The sequence below is a fragment of the Triturus cristatus genome, chromosome 4_1 (genome assembly GCF_964204655.1).
Source record: "Triturus cristatus chromosome 4_1, aTriCri1.1, whole genome shotgun sequence".
In the NCBI taxonomy this organism is placed as follows: domain Eukaryota; kingdom Metazoa; phylum Chordata; class Amphibia; order Caudata; family Salamandridae; genus Triturus; species Triturus cristatus.
The window spans coordinates 105,585,756-105,602,409 of NC_140585.1; the positions used below are offsets into that span (position 1 = coordinate 105,585,756).

The 16,654-nt window shown below is 36.3% G+C and overlaps 1 protein-coding gene across 1 annotated transcript; it reads right to left on the bottom strand.

Annotated features, from left to right (window-relative positions):
* Nucleotides 1-228: 228 nt before the first annotated feature.
* LOC146839736 (uncharacterized) lies at nucleotides 229-11,274 on the bottom strand. The gene is made up of 4 exons (XM_085650379.1): nucleotides 11,145-11,274; nucleotides 2,729-3,166; nucleotides 1,558-1,773; nucleotides 229-506 (listed from the first exon to the last, which is right to left on the bottom strand). Exons 2-4 carry the CDS (start codon nucleotides 3,164-3,166, stop codon nucleotides 243-245), a joined length of 918 nt encoding a protein of 305 aa, XP_085506505.1. The 5' UTR covers nucleotides 11,145-11,274; the 3' UTR covers nucleotides 229-242.
* Between the last annotated feature and the right edge of the window lie 5,380 nt (nucleotides 11,275-16,654).

The window sequence follows — 16,654 nt, forward strand, 5'->3', positions numbered from 1 at the left end:
ATTTTTTTTTTAGTAATACTAGTACCCAATTCTTGCCAAATGTATACATAAGTCATTGTGTAATTATTTATCCGAATGGCGCATATAAATACATGCAAGTACATATCAAACATTATTTCGTAGAAAAAATAAACAGTAAGTCAAATGTGATTTAAGATTTTTATTAACTAAAATATTTATTTTGTATGTATCCATTTTATTCAAAGTTACAAAAGTAGTTATCTTTTTGCATATTGCATAATTTAATCTTCGTCAAGAATTTCGACAATGTGTTCATTTTGAAATATTATATTTAGTGTTTTCGGTAGGTGTGGCATAAGAGCCTCTGAAAAGTCCTCAATATCTGCTGGAATTTGTAGGTGGTCCATTAAAAGCGCATTGCTTATTTGTACCGATTTTAAATGTTCATTATCTTGAATTTGTATGGTAATGGTGCTTTTTTCCTGAGTTGTATTTTCGAGTCCATATATAGTTATCTGCAGTTGTTCTTGGGGTGGCTCAATTTTCTGCAAATAGAAAAAAACATCAGTTATAAAACCCATTTTTTACTGTCTATTTTTTTTTTTTCAATATTTTAACGTGCTTTTCAGAGAAATAAAAAATTTCTTTAGATGCTGAAGGAATTTCTCCAAGATTTTTCTGTGAATTGCATTTGTTCTGCGCGGTTCAGAGAATGTGAAAAATGTAGTTGAAGGCAAAGACCCAAAGTGCGTACTTATGTGTTCTTACCTATGGAATTTATGAAGGCGGTGTTGTATTTTTTTTGATGCAGAGTGTTTCTAAATGTAATGCAAGATGATGTAAAGGTGTCAGATATTTATAGAAATGTATGTTTATATGGCACATTTTGCGAAAAATTTGCAATAGAATTCGAATATGCACAGGAAAGTAGTGAGAGAGTGCAAATAAACTCCAAGTTAAGTAATAGGTAATGTAAAATCGAAAAGTGCATTTAAGGCAGTTTTTGATTAGTATGTATTCCAAAAAGGTAAATATAGACATAGATAGAGAGTTGGATGTTGCTTTGCTTGAGATGTAGTAATGTATGATTCTGGTGCTATTCTAATAGTAAGTTAGTGCTATATATAAAGTAAGATATTTTATGTTTCCATGTGTTTGTAGGTAAGGTGTAGATATGGACAAAAATAGTTTATATGACATGGTTATGGACTAGCATTTTAAAATGTGTGCAAAATTATTATAATGAAAGGTGTAGTATGATTTGCAATGTATTGACCTACATGTTTTGAAGTTTGTCGTTAGGTGTTGAGCTGTAGGAAAGGTAAACAGAAAAGTTGTTTGTGATATTTCGAGAGTGTTTTGTATGAATGTATATGCATGTATTTAAAGGCGATATAGTATTTTGGTGTTTCATCTATGTGTATGAGATTTATGTGTAGAATTCCAAATTGTATGCTGAATAAAGAGCAACTGATGTTACTACGTGTGATATAAAAATGGTGAATTTAATGAGTCTTCTGTTCTAGATGTGTAAGTAATTTCTTTGCAAAGAATACATTTTTTGTTTTTCGCATTGTCTTTTTACTTTGTACTTACTTGCAATTGTGTATTCCGAGTAGAATTTAATATTTTTTCGTTGTTAAATTCATGCACTGTCAGATGGGTTATTTTTATGTAGCTCCCAAGTTCGATGGGAAAGTCCGCTGCGTCCCTCCACAGTGTTATTTTCACTGAGTCTGTTGCATCGTTTACTGTTATTGATTTTAGTTTTGTTTCTTGTCCTCCAATGAATACAGTTTTGGTTTCTTCCTCCTGTCAAATTTGATAAACAATCATTGTTATTGGTTCTTGCATAGATAGTATACACTTGTGCTGTATCTTTGTTTATTGGAGAGAACATGCGAGTGAAAAGTTTGTTGATTGTTGTGGTGTATTAGTTGTGTAATAGTGTGTGCTACAGTGTGTATGTTAGAGAGTGTGCGTTAGAGACTTTTGTATGGAAGTATATATATGATATAATTTGTAGGAGAGTGCACATAAAAGAGTAGATGATGATATTTTGTATAACTATCATTTTTACAAGTGTTTGAAATAAATAGTAAAAATACTTTACATGTTTGAAACTTGTGGGACTGTTCCATGTAATCAACACTTTACAGTGCATTTAGTGTCCGATGTGTATTTTTACAGATGTTAATGTTTTTTTTCGTAAATTATATTAGTTAAATATAATTTAGATTGTAAAATGAGCGAGTAGAGTTGCTAGGATATTGTATGTGTTGTGCAGTAAGTATAGTGCTATTAGCAGCAATGTTGTGTATTCTATTTGAGTTTCTACATCGATTAGTCCTAAATATATCCTTTAGATGTTATTTCTCTATAAAAAATTGTTGTATGCTTGTAGTAGATTGTACTACAGAGTATTGGCAAAGTTTAAGTAGCAATGAATGAGATGGAGAGTGTCCGTTTTTAACTATATGTAACCTTGTGGTGTGTGTAAAAGGAGTAAGCAACAGCTATTACTTGAAATGTTTGTAGATAGTATGTGTGTTGGAGTGAGTGTTGTATATAGTTTATAGTAAAGTGTGCTGCTAATAGTGTGTGTTTTAAAGAGTTGCAGTTACTAAATGGGTTTTGAATGTATGGTATAGTGGTTTGAAGAGTGTGATTACAAAGTGTGTGTGGCAGATAGTGTTGCCGATAGTATGTAAGTTTACAGACTACTACATGCAATAGTTAAGCACCTTAATTTTTTTATGATACGTACCTCTGATATTGTCCCTAATATGCTCATCAATGTCCGTAAATTAGCTTTTCTTATAGTTTTTATTGGAGAAACTGGGGGTGCAGGCGGCTGTAGCAAATATACTGCTTCTTGGGTTATTGTTTCCGGGAGCGTTAATGGTGGCATTCTCGAAATCTTTGTTTGTTTCGTTAAGATGATGACATTGTTCTTGTTTATAAAATTCCGAATTATAATTCCATTCCCTTCTTTTGTTAGCTTGAAAAAATCATCATTGTAGCAAGTTCCTTTAATGGACCCACTTTCATCAGCAAGAGCAATGTGGAATAAAATCTTATTTTCTTGCTTAGCGTTTTTGTAGTGTGTTTTTGCAGAGCATTTGACTATGTTTGCTCGTATTGCTTTTTGATACGGTTTGCTTTCCTCGTGTTTGGTTTCCTTAATTTCTTGTATAGAAATCATCTGCAACGAGACAAATAATGTAAGTAGACCTTCTGAATCTAGCATGTAAAGAAAGGAAATTCCTAAAGCAAAATAACATACAAATTGATAATTTCAGCTTATTAAATAGCTACCCATAATGCTTTGTGATCGCTATAGTAGGACTCTAGTATACCAAAGTGAGTTATCTCTTCATTAACATATATATGGTCTAAGGTTGAATTGTAGTCTGTTGTGTAGTTTTGTATTTTTTGGTGACATTGAAATTGGTTTTGCATGTATTCTAAAAGTAGTGTTGCATTATGTGATACTTGTGCTAAATCTATGTTGAAGTCGCCCATTATTATATATTTGTAGTTTGGGTAAAAGCTCAATACGCTAGTTAACACTTGAAAAAGTTTTTGTAGTTGTACATGTGGTGGTTTGTATATTATCACAAATAAGTAATCACAATTCTTTATAAATAAAGTAAAATGTAAAATGTCAATTTCGTGCTGTGTTTCATAAATTGGCAAAAGGCAAATATTTTTCTTGTAATAAACAGCAATCCCATGCTTGGTATTTTGATTATGGAATTTATCAAATAGCATCAGATGATAGTGGTCAATATATAATGAATGACTGTTCCCTTCCCTAGTTGTGTTTATTTCATTGAGACATATAATATCTGCCTTCATGATATTTGTGTCGGCTTGTATAGCTTTGTGATTTTTTTGTAGTGAACGTATGTTGTGTACAAGAACATTAAAGTTTAGCAGATAATTACATAATTGTGGTACTGATATTTCTAATAGCATATCTGTCCTTAAGCGGGCCATTTCTTCATGAACCTTTGGGTGGACAACTATTTTGTCCTGCTGAAAGTTTTTAATATATATGTTTTCTAATGATTTTGCTCTGCTTAAAGCAACATAATGCAAATGATGTATTTTACTATTGTTAAAATGGATGTAAAGTGGTTCAATAGTTTCTCCTTGTGTTCTATGTATAGTACGTGCAGATGATTGGCGTAGTGGGAATTGCTTGCGTATTATTGTTATAAATTTTTGTGTAAATTGAAAATGTCTAGAGATAACATGAATTGGTGTCCAATGAGGTGAAATGTTACTGTGATATATGTGCCTATTTTCCTGTCTTGTTAATTTGCCAACATTTTCTTTATCAAAAAGAATCCATATCACATTTGGAATGCTATTGATAGTTTCTACTAATTCAACTATACCTGTTGCACCATTTGTTAAGCCATCGTTAACATTGATATTGCATGTTAGATCGTATCGTAATTTTAATGCAATATGCAATATAAATGGCAGGCTCATGGTCTTAGTTGCATCTGCAGGTAATTGCATTAGTATTTTTTTTTTTACAATTTCGCTTAGGTCAGATGCAACTGTATCTATTGCGGTTGATGTGTATACAGGGTATTTTGTTATATGTTGTAACAAAACTTCATTATTAATATTATTAACCTCTTTGTTTGTTGCCATTATATAAGGGATGGTTTTGGTAATGTTTTGGGGTGGGTCTTGCTCGCGTGTTTGTATCTGTATAATATCGTCATTAGTTTGTTTTCCTTCTCTTAATCTATTTAGTAATTGAGCAAACGGTAAGTCGTTTAGCTGTCTCATAATTTTTGTTAATTCAAACAACTTAAAGTGTGTTTGCCATAAATTTGTACTTACTGGTCTGTATGAATGCCTAGAATTTTCAAATATGTATGTGTCAAATACTGGTTTTAACTGATAAAAATCTCCAATAGCTAATATGGATATCCCACCAAAAGGGAGTTTGGACATTTTAATTTCTTGTAACCTGTTATGTATAAAATTGAAAAGATTTGCCCCTACCATTGATATTTCATCAATTATCAGCAATTTAAGATGCAATAATTCATTTTGAAGTGCACTCCTGTTCTCATGAGTGAGTGGTTTATGAGATAGCGATTGCGAAACTGGTATTTTGAATGTACTATGTAGCGTTTTACCATGGATGTTATGTGCTGCTTTGCCTGTTGGAGCTGTAAGCAATACATAAATGTTATCAGGATTTTCCCCTGCTTTGGTATTGTAATAGCGTAGTAATGTTTGGTAAAGGGCTGTTATAAGGAAGCTTTTCCCTACTCCTGCACCACCTGTGCAAAACGTATAGCAAGGTGTGTCTTTGGTTTTTATCCAATGCAAGTGATGGTATATAAAGTTAAGTTGCTCATCTGTAAGATTTTGCATCAAACTGTGATATTGGTCATCTGGCATTATATTATTGGTTAAAAGTTCATCATTACTTGTACTTCTAATGCCTAAATCAAATGATAAGTCATATAATAGTGGTTCATTTGTTTGAACTTCAGGACAAATGTTTTCGTCAGTTTCTATATCCATTGGAGGTATAAGTAATGCGTCCAATGTACAGTCTCCATTGGCATTAGGTGTTAAAGGGGTATTATGCCTATTATACTTAGTATGATTAGCGTCAACTATATTTTGAAGTTCTAGGTATTTTTCATAATATGTTTCCTTATTACCAATAATTTGATTTTCTACTCTCCAGGGATAATAAAGCATTAGCAATTCTCTGTAATAATTTTCAGGGTCATTTTTTTTATTAAACCTGCAATACCGAATTATTTTTTGTTTTTGCCGCTTTGTATAATCTGTTTCTGCAGTTTTATTTGGTATATTAATTTCAAGTTCTTCCTCATCCGAGCTATAAAAGTTGTTTTCGGTGAGGAAATTATCATGGTCTGTTGCATTTTTCTGCTTTCTATTTTTATGATTTCCATGATACATAGATGCATAGTCAGCTAATGTACACGTTTCCAAATCTGTAGGACGTTTGCTGTACTTTACTATTACATTATCATATTGTATTTGATTGGATGTATCAGGTAACAAATTTATAGTCTCAATGTCTTTTAATAAGTAGGTACGCTTTTCTGGAGGGCTTGTATTAATGAAAACATACGATCTAGAACTTTTGCGTAAAGGAATTTGAAGTATAAGATAGGCTGCTTCTTGCGCGCTTATTTCTGTACAGTTTAGGAATTTGTTACCTATATGCTTAAGCTGCTCTTTTATGCTTGGATTGTGATAAACTTCTTTTGCTGCTTGTGCAATCAACTTGCTCATTCCACGCTGTGATTTACTAATATATGATACTATATATACGGCACATGCATATGCGTCTAAGATGTATTGTATATCAATGTTTGCTTGCCATGCTTGTAAAATTGTCGTATTGTAGTTATTAATAAAGCATTCAGCTGGTGTTCTTTTTAGGAAAATTGTATTTTTTTCTATAATGCAGCGTATACATCTAACATATTGACTTAGATCTAGTTTCATTGTATCTAAAAACTGTTCAAAGGAATAATGTGAGAACTCTTGCGTGTTCATAGTTAGGTGGATTAGTTCGATTTTCTGTAAGAGCTCTTGATCAGTTTTGTCTAGTGGTAATGGTTCCAGTATAAAAGTTTCTGGCATTGGATATTTTGGGTACTGGTATTTGCATGTTCTTTTATGTTTAATACGACAATTTTTGGTATGTCCATGCTTTTGTAGTGGCAATAAAGGCTCGATATTTGTATCTTGTTGTTTTGCACAGGTTATATATTTATCTATAAAAGCTGTAACAGTAGTAACTTCTGAAGTTTCATACTGTGGAGCTCTTTCAATCCATATTATAGCATGTATATGTGGTGATCCTCTTTGTTGAAATTCTACTCTATAAAAGTAATCTATCACCTTGCCAATTGGGTTACTTTTATGCAGTAATATACAATTAAAGAATTTTCTAACTTGAAAGTCAAAATGTCGGGCACAAGTAATGGGATTTCTCTGTATTAATTTGCATTTTTCCTCCCATGACAGTTTTTTGAATTCTTCTTCTGTACATTCTTTTTTTTTCTCAGTGTGTAATAGTATGTTGATTAAATGATACCATTTAGTTTCTGCTGCTGATAATGTTAAAAAAAATGTTGGTATCCCTAATTGTCTTATCATAGCAAATAAGTCTTTTTTGCATTGCTCCCAATATGGTGGTGAGCCACGTATTGTTTTTAGTATTTTATATCCCTCATTAAATTGGAAAATGCTATCTAATTTTTGTTTGATGTCTTTTGCTGTAATAATGTTACCATTGGTAAAATATTTTCTAAGTGAGATGTATATTTTGCTCTGTATTTGCTTAATATGCAACTTTTTCAATTTGAAGAAAACATTTGTCATGGACTTTGCTACTCTTAAATCATAACTTCTTAATTCCCATTGACATATTGTACTGTAATGTATTGGTACATGCCTTTCTTTGTTTGTTGGCCTTCGCTTCCCACAAAAAATAGTGGGGAAAGCTAAATATTCAGAATCTTTGTCTTCATATAGACCCCTTGGTGTGTTATATTCTGCAGGTGCCAAGTTAATAATGTTAATGCTTTCTGTAGTTATAGTTTCATTAGTTAGCATAGTATCTAAATTCCCAGCTGCAATGTTGTCTGATGAATCTGATGTATTGTTTGCATCAGAAGTGTCATTACAAGGTGGCATATTCTCTGGTGTATATTCCCAATCTTTATTAACAGTGACTCCATATTCTTGGAACATACTGCTAGTAGTTGCTAAATATAGAGCTGCACGCTTTACTTTGTTTGGCCTTACATTTTCGAAATGGGTATAGGATTTATAGCTTAATTTGCGTTTTAATTTTATTGGAATCGTCATGTTATCATTAATTTGTCTTGGTAAAACAGTTACAGTTGTCATAACATCGGCAGGAACGTTAACTACTGCACCTGAGAGAGATTTTTGGAAGCCTCGCGGCAGCGTTCTGATTTGTAAAAAAGGTATTCTTGGCGATACTAATCTCTCTTCTAAATTATGCAAGTGTAATTCAGGTGGGATATCAGGAAATGTCATCCCATTATAGAAAGAACATGGTGGTATTTTGTCCTTGGCAATATAGTTGTAACATGTCCGGCATATATCTTCTGTTTGATATTGACTAATGTTACATTCTATGAATTTAGCCCTTTTTTTTAACTTGTGCGTTGTTTGCAAACTTTGTTTATGCCACAACTGATTGCAAATAGTGCAAGCATACTCTGGGCCATATTTCATTTGTGCATGGAAAGTACTAATTGTGGCATTTGTCAAAGATGTTATATTTGTGGCATTAAGTGTATTTTCTGTTTCTTGTTCATGCAATCTTTTTCTGTTACAGTTATTTGGTTGTACTTCTATTGCATTTGGTTCATTGTGAATCCCAGCATTATGTGTAAATGTGTTTGTTTTTGGATTGGGATTGTTAATAGCTATGATAGATTCAAAATGACTTGTGGTTGTGGAATTCTCTGTATGCATTTGCCTATCGCTGTTGAGTGTTTCTGTAATTGTATTTTCTAGTTGTAACTCTATAGGTGTGATATGTATAGAGGCATGTAGAGTTAACTTAGTAGTATGGATATACATGTCTCTTATAGGTGTAACTTTTTTCTCTCTATGTTTTCTTTGTGTTGTCTCAAGTGACAATTTGCTAATTTTGCGTACTGTAACTGGAGTGAAGTATAAAGTAAAACTTAACGAATGTGGTACTTTGTTCTGGAGAGCCAACGTTCTGATGTAATCAATAACCTGCTCAGGTGATTTGATTTGTAAAGCAATAGAGGTCCCCTTAGCAGGAGGTATTATTTCCTCATTTTGGCTATTTGAATTAAATACAAAGTATGCATGAATCGTTTTGAATATTGAAATAGTGTATGCATTAAAACAAATCAATATACCACTGTTCAAATGCATTGAAGTAAGGGTTCTCAAAAGCCTTGCATTTTGCATTTCTGTTTGCTTTTCCTCCAACGTTATGCTCTTTTTTTGCTTAATTGCATATATAACGCCATTGTGCTCTATGTAATTGGGTAAATATTGTGGTTGCATACAATTTTCTTTATTAATTGACTGCATTTCAATATATAGTGCATTTCCAAGTCCCATAATAGATTGCAAGTCTTGACTATCCCAACTATGTGCAGGTTTACAGTAGTTATGTAGAATAGCAAATAGACTATTTTGTATAGATTGTGTACACCTTGATGGTAGTGTAAGATTTGTTTGTGTTTGCTGTTTGTCTGTACTATTTACGACATTTATATGTTGTTGTGTTTGTGGCCAAAAAGTTTGTTCTATGTTGTTCCTGATGTTAATATGCATTTTGGACAATATAGTCTTGGGGTTATTTTTTGGGCTAAGTATTTTGTTACCCTGAGTGTTAGGTTTGTTTGTAGGATGGGAGCTTTGTATATATGCGTTATTATGCAAATCACTTGTTGAGCCTGTGATGTTTTGTGTCTGTATGTTTTTTGTATCACAACTCGTGACTCTTGTGTTGTGTCTAAGTGTATTTCTAAGTATATTTGCGTATGTCGGAGTATTATGTGAGTTACTTGCATATTCTGTTGTATCTATGCTAGTGCAGGTAGGTAGCGTCAGTTGTGCAGTTGTTATAGGCACAATGCAATTTTGTGAGGGGGGAATATGCTGATCACTAGCTAATGATGCTGATGGCTGAAGAGTACCTGCCTTTGATCTTTGGAGGCAATCTCTTTCATTTTGTATGCGAGTTCTTAATGTGTGTGTGAATAAATCTGTACATGCTTTAGTAGAATGCACATAAATATGCTTGTGTAATATGGCACTTGCATTTTTCTCTGCTATGAGCATTGCCTTATGTAGTGAATCTTTTTTAATTGGAATTATATCTATTGGAGTTAATTAATATGGTAAGTAATTACTATTGGGTCGCTTTAGACTATATGCCAGATTTGTTATGTACTGTATAAGCCCTTCAAATGATATTTGTATGGTAATACATGTCCCATTTGGGTGAGGCATTCCTGTGGTGTCGCGGCTATGCGAGTCAAATACAAAGTATGAATTTTCACTGTGCATAATAGCTATAACATACATATCCATGCAAAGTAAAACACCGCAATGCAAATTGAGTGCAGCTCTCAATACTGTTTGCATATTTGGCGAAGATGGGTCAAACTGTTTCAGTATATCCCCATTAGAAGGTTGTTTAAGCTTAAGCGAATAGATAGTGTCATTGTGTTGGATATAATTTGGTAAATCATCAGGATGCATAAGCTGTTCTTGATTTATGGAATGCATATCTATATATAAAGCATCCCCTAAGTCCATAATGGCATGTAAATCTTCTACAGTCCATGTATTAGCAGGTTTGTAGCTATTGTGTATGATTGCGAATGTGCTGTTTGGCAAACATTGTTTGCCCCGCGAAGTAGGAGAAAATTTGTTATGCCCTTGATGATAAGCTGCCTGCAGTATTTCCATGATATTAATAGCGACACCAAAATATTGTTCAAATAAACTGCCGGTATTAAACTACCTATTATAGGTTTGTATTGTAGCGTTCTTTGGATGCTGTATTTTAGTGTTGTAAGTTTCTTGTATGGACTATATATCTGTATGCTTCTATACAAGTATAATGCTAACTAGCATATATTAAAATTTATATACACTTTCTAACTTTTCTGAGTAGTTACTATTTATTTGTATAGCTATACAAGGTTCATGCAACTTCCCTTGTGCTGCTAATAACAGTAAGTAATTAATAGATGCTGTTCAGCAAACTAATTTCTGTGAGATAGGTTAGATGTATACTTTATTAAATTTATGCTATATGCATAGGATTCTAAAATGAATAGAAGTGTTTTCTAAGCATGCATTTGTTGTGTGTTTCTATACGCTTGTAGTGTTTCCACGAATGTTGTGCTTTAAGCAAAGGTCAGTGTTTCTTAAATAGTCTGTGAATGATGTTTACGGATTTGTAAGCACTAGACTTTCTCAACAGCCTATAGGTATCGTTAACAGAGGTTATGCACGCTGAAAACAATGAGTATGTTTCAAAAAAAATATATATATATTCTAATGATCCCAACTGATTTGTTTTCACCATAGGCTGGTGTATCAACAATAAATTAAGATACTTTCACCTTGATGCCTTGAAAAAGAATGCGCAACTTCTCACAGTTATCTATGGAAGAATAAAAACAAGTATTAATGTTGATTTAGCATAGTAATATACAGTAAGTTGTCAATAGTAACGAAATTAAGTAATTTTTGCATGGCTCATAAAGTTGGTAGATGTAATGGAGGGAAAACACAAGTAGAAATTGTATCCCAATGAGCAATACAGATGTAATAATATGGAGATGGTTTGTAGTGTAAGGTTTCTGTCGAGTATGGTAGAAAAAGTGTTGTAAAATGTAGCATAGTGTAGACAATGTGTAGCTAAAAAAGTGTACATCGAGAATGTGTAGCAGAATGTGAAGAAAAGAGTAGTAGAGTGTTTTTCTTAGAGTATAATATTTAAATAGTTTCATTAAAAAAGACAAACAGTACGGTACAAAAACAAAGGCAATAAAACTTGTCAGTGCTTCACATAATTCATCCCATGGTAGTCTGCAGCACGGAATTATGCAACATATTGGCGCATGCGCTAAGGTACAGGGGCTAAGGCAGAGGCGCAAAGTAACACGTGTCATGCCACATGTGTGAAGTCACAGAATGTGTGTGCTGTAAAGAGTAGATGGAAGAAATTGTGAATGAGAATGTATGCTAAAGAGTGTGTGGTACAGAATGTGTAATAGAGAATGCATGGTGTAAAAAGCATTGTGGCCAGTGTGTGCTATTACAGTTGAAAACAGGGACAGCAAACTGAAAAACTTTGAGAAAAAGTTGACAGAGCCTCACGTAAGTAACCCCATTGGAGTTTGCAGATTGGTTCTCACCTGCATGCTCACTTTCTCATCATCAGCTATTGTCAACTTAAAGGTTTAAAGTTTGAAAAAAGCTAGGTAAACAAAGAGGAGAGTAAAGAAGAGGCAGTGTGTCATACGTCAAGGAGTAGCAAGAGGAGTAAGAGTAATGTATGTACAGTACAATTTTAAAGGATAGTAGTGAGGATAAAGAGAGTGGAGATGTAAGCATTAGCTGTGGTGCATGTTGAGAAGATGTACCTAAAAATGTGTGCAACAGGTAGTATGCTAAAGATTATGTAAAATCATAGTGCATGAGAGTGTGTGTGGCAGAGAGCATTTAAGAAGTGCATGCAACAGAGTGTGTGCAAAAGAGTGTGTGCAAAAGAGTGTGTGCAAAAGAGTGTGTGCAAAAGAGTGTGTGCAACAGAGTGTGTGCAACAGAGTGTGTGCAACAGAGCGCGTGCAACAGAGCGCGTGCAACAGAGCGCGTGCAACAGAGCGCGTGCAACAGAGCGCATGCATGCAACAGAGTGCATGGCAAAGGAAAGAGGGCGCGTGGAAAGAGTGTGCGTGGAAAGAGGGCGCGTGGAAAGAGGGCGCGTGGAAAGAGGGCGCGTGGAAAGAGGGCGCGTGGAAAGAGGGCGCGTGGAAAGAGGGCGCGTGGAAAGAGGGGGCGGGGAAAGAGGAGGCGGGGAAAGAGGGGCCGGGAAAGAGGGGCCGGGAAAGAGGGGGCGGGGAAAGAGGGGGCGTTGAAAGAGGGGGCGGGGAAAGAGGGGGCGGGGAAAGAGGGAAAGGGAAAGAGGGGGCGGGGAAAGAGGGCACGGGGAAAGAGGAGGCGGGGAAGAGGGGGCGGGGAAGAGATTGCGGGAAAGAGGACGCGGGAAAGAGGGCGCGGGAAAAAGGGCGCGAGAAGAGGGCGCGGGGAAAGAGGGGGCGGGGAAGAGGGGGCGGGGAAGAGGGGGCAGGGAAGAGGGTGCATAAAGAAATAGTCTATTAATGGTGAAAACACTGAGCTACGTAAAGGAAAAACTTTCCCAAAAAGTTGACAGTGCCTTACATAAGTAACATCATTGCATTGTGCAGATTGGTTGTCATGTGCATGCTCACTTTCTCAAAATTAGTTATTGCCAACAAATAGGCTGAAAGTGTCAAAAATGTAGGGGAAAATAAAGTGAGAATAAAGAAGAGACAGTATGTAGTATACATGGAGTAGAAAGAGCAGTAAGAGTAGTGTGTGTAGTGTTTGCCTGATAGTAAAGGATAGGAGGATAATAAAGGTAGTAGAGTTATAAGCATTAGCTAGGGTGCATGTAGAGGAGATGTGTATTACAATTTGCACAATAGGTAGTATGTTAAAGTGTATGCCAAAAGACAGCGTGTAGGAAAGTGGGTTGCATAGAGCGTGTGGCAGAGAGGCTGTGGTGAAGAGCTGGTAGTACAGATAGTGCCATAGAGGCTGTAAATATAGTGCGTGCTACAGAGTATATGCACCATGTTGTCATATGCGCTAAGTTACACGCGCTAAGTTACCTGCGCTAAGTCACAGTTGCTAAGCCACATGTGTCAAGTTACACAATGAGAGTACTGTAGAGAGTGGCTAAAAGAGTGTGAATGAGAATGTGTGCTAAAGAGTGTGTGTTGTGGAGTGTGTTTTGGAGAATGCATGGTGTAAAATGCATGCTGTGGTGTGTGCGCAATTTCTGTTGAAAACAGGGTTAGTAAAAGGAAATAATTGTATAAAAAGTTGACAGTGCATCGCGTAAGTAACACCATTGTAGTTTGCACATTGGTTCTCACCTGCATGCTCACTTTCTCATCATCAGCTATTGTCAACGTTTAGGTTTAAAATATGAAAAAGAAACGAAAACAAAGAGGAGAATAAAGAAGAGACAGTGTGTCTTTTACGTTAAGGAGTAGCGAGAGGAGTAAGAGTAATGTATGTAGTGTTAAATTGTAAAGGATAGTGTTGAGGATAAAGGTCAGTAGTGATGTAAGCATTAGATGTGGTGTATGTTGAGGAGATGTACTTAAAAAGGTGTGCAACAGGTAGTATGGTAAAGAGTATGTAAAAGCATAGTGCATGATAGAGCGTATGGCAGAGAGCATTTAAGAAGTGCATGCAACAGAGTGCGTGCAACAGAGCGCGTGCAATAGAGCGCGTGCAACAGTGTGCGTGCAAAAGAGTGTTTGTAGAGGATTAAAGTATATTATTGCTGGAAAAATTGACATAGGCAAAGTCCAAATCCCCTGGTAGTGTTGAGTGTTTAATGTCAGTAACACTATTGAGGTTTGCCAAATACTTTACTTGTATCTTCACTTCTTCATTGTTAAAATTCGGCAGCATATAGCTTGAAAGTTCCCCAAAAAAAGGATTAAAAAGAGGCGCGTCTAACGACCAACAGTAGTCTTAATGTAGGCATTAAGTATGATATATGTAGAGGAGGTGTCTCTAAAAAAGCGCGCTTTAAATTGTATTCTGTAAAATATAGCATGTTAAAGAGTGCATGTTAAAGATTGTATGGTAAACAGTGCAAACGCAAGACTGTTTGTAGAAAACTAAACTATATTGCTATCTAATAAATTCAACTGCTCTAACGTAAAAGTTGCCAGCGCCTCATGTTATTAACACCATTCGAGTTTTCCGATTGTTTTGCATGTGCATGCTTACTTCCCCATCAACAGCTAATGCCAAATGTGGTTTATATTCACATTTTCACGATGTCACACAGGCATTTACATAAACCTACACATACACACTGCTTCATTCAATCGTGAATTTAAGTACTCCATGCAAACTTCCCATTTTGCTAATTTCTTTAAAAGCAATAATACATTATTTGATTGTGCACAGCCATCTATGTATTGTTTTTTTTGGCCCAACTCTTTTCTCTCCCCTTTCCCATAGCAAGCATTTGTTGAGGAAGTTTCCCTCAGCCTGCCCCACGCTCTTCAGAATCATGGGTGTCTTTTTTTGCAACTTTTCTCTTTTGCCCAGCCGGACCCATATTTGATGGTGGGCATGTTTCTTCTATTTTACCTTTGGCCTTTTCCGGCTTATGTTTATGGCTGTGAGGCAAATTCTTCCTGAAGCAGTATGGCAAGCAATGTGCTATGTTTTTTGGCTGTTTTGTTGTTTGCTTGCTTTTTATCTAACTTTTTGTTTCTCGAGCTTAAGCGGTGTGGGTCATTCCGGTGCAGCGGCGTGCAGGGAGTGCTTTCCTCGGTAAGTATGGTGCTGTTTGTGGGACTTAGGTAAGGCATATTGTAAGTAATTCATTTTTTTTTTCTGTTTCGTTACAGGTCTTCAGCAGTGAGGGTCGTTCCAGTGCGGCGGCATGCAGGGAGGCTTTTCCTTTGTAAGTATGCTGTTGTTTGCGGTGTTGTAATTAGAGCAGCAATGTGATGAAGCATTTACTGATGACATTAATGCTTTCCCTTTAGATCATGTTTTCTCCGTTATGTTGACCGAAGTTTGGACTCCATTTTGTATTGTCATGCTGCCACGTGTTCGCCACGAGGAGAGTCCGACCTTTGTGTTAGTTGCTCTTGTAATCTGCCTAGTAACAGTTTATAAATAGCTCTCTCTTGTCTGTCTGGCGCATGCCCAGACTTGACCACATCTGTTATAATTAGCTTTGCTTGACCATGTGTTCACGGGCTCAAGGAGTGTGTTAGCTCCGCCCATGTATTGATTCAGTATCGAGAATGACCATAAATGGTAATGTTCTTCGGCCTCATGTTGTATCCACCCACTTATGAGCCCCTCTATTGTGTATAAAAGGGGACTGTGTACGCAAGTTCTGTGTGCTACTCCATGCAATACTGAAGGGTGTTGTGTGGATTGTAGGACCACCCTTAAGGGTTAATAAATGCTGTTTTTGTACTTTGCAGTTTCCGTGCCAACTTCCTTATAGATTCCGTTACAGGAGAGCGAACCCTTGTGCCTTGCGGGCCTAGCTGGGGCCTGTATTCATCAATTGGCGCCCGTCACGTGGGGCTCATCGGCGACTCGGATGCTCGAAGGACTGGTCGCGACGAAGGTGAGGAGTTTGGCCGGGGACGTGATCACTGCCAGCGGCGTTTTAGCCCTGGCATCCCGAGGTTTTTCTTCCTTCCCTTCCGAACTGACCGTCTGGGTGGCGCCGGTCATCGACTGAGACCTCTTCTGTCGGTCCTGCCGTGAGAGCCGTTTGGGCGATTGTGGAGCTTGGCAGTTGGAATCTGGACTCTTGATTGGTAAGAACCGTTGTACGGTACTTGCTCCGAGTTTTTGAAGCCTGGGTTGGCTATTTGAGTTTGATTGATGATGACTAGTCATATTTTGGATTTGTCTTTGTGAATATATATGCGTTGCAACACATATAGGCAGGTGATGTGGAGAGATTTCTCCAGAGTTGTGTAACTTTGAACGGCGCAACGATTAAGTGCCATTTTTTATAATATTGCATATTTTGCATTATTTCTGAGCATGCCTGCTTTCAGCGCACTCCGTAAGTGGTGCTGCTGTTTCGGAAACCGGTTGAACCTCGAGGAATCTGCTCCGGCTCCCCCAGAGGGGACGCCTAATAGGGATATGTATGTGAAGCATGGTCTTTCTTCCATAATGTACAGCACAGTATGGAGGAAATACACAAAGAAGGATCCTGAGTTGCGATGGCCTTTGTATGGATCGTTTGATATACGTAAGATTGAGTATGTGGAACAGTGTATGTGTAAGCGACGTGCTCGTCAGGATATGTTTG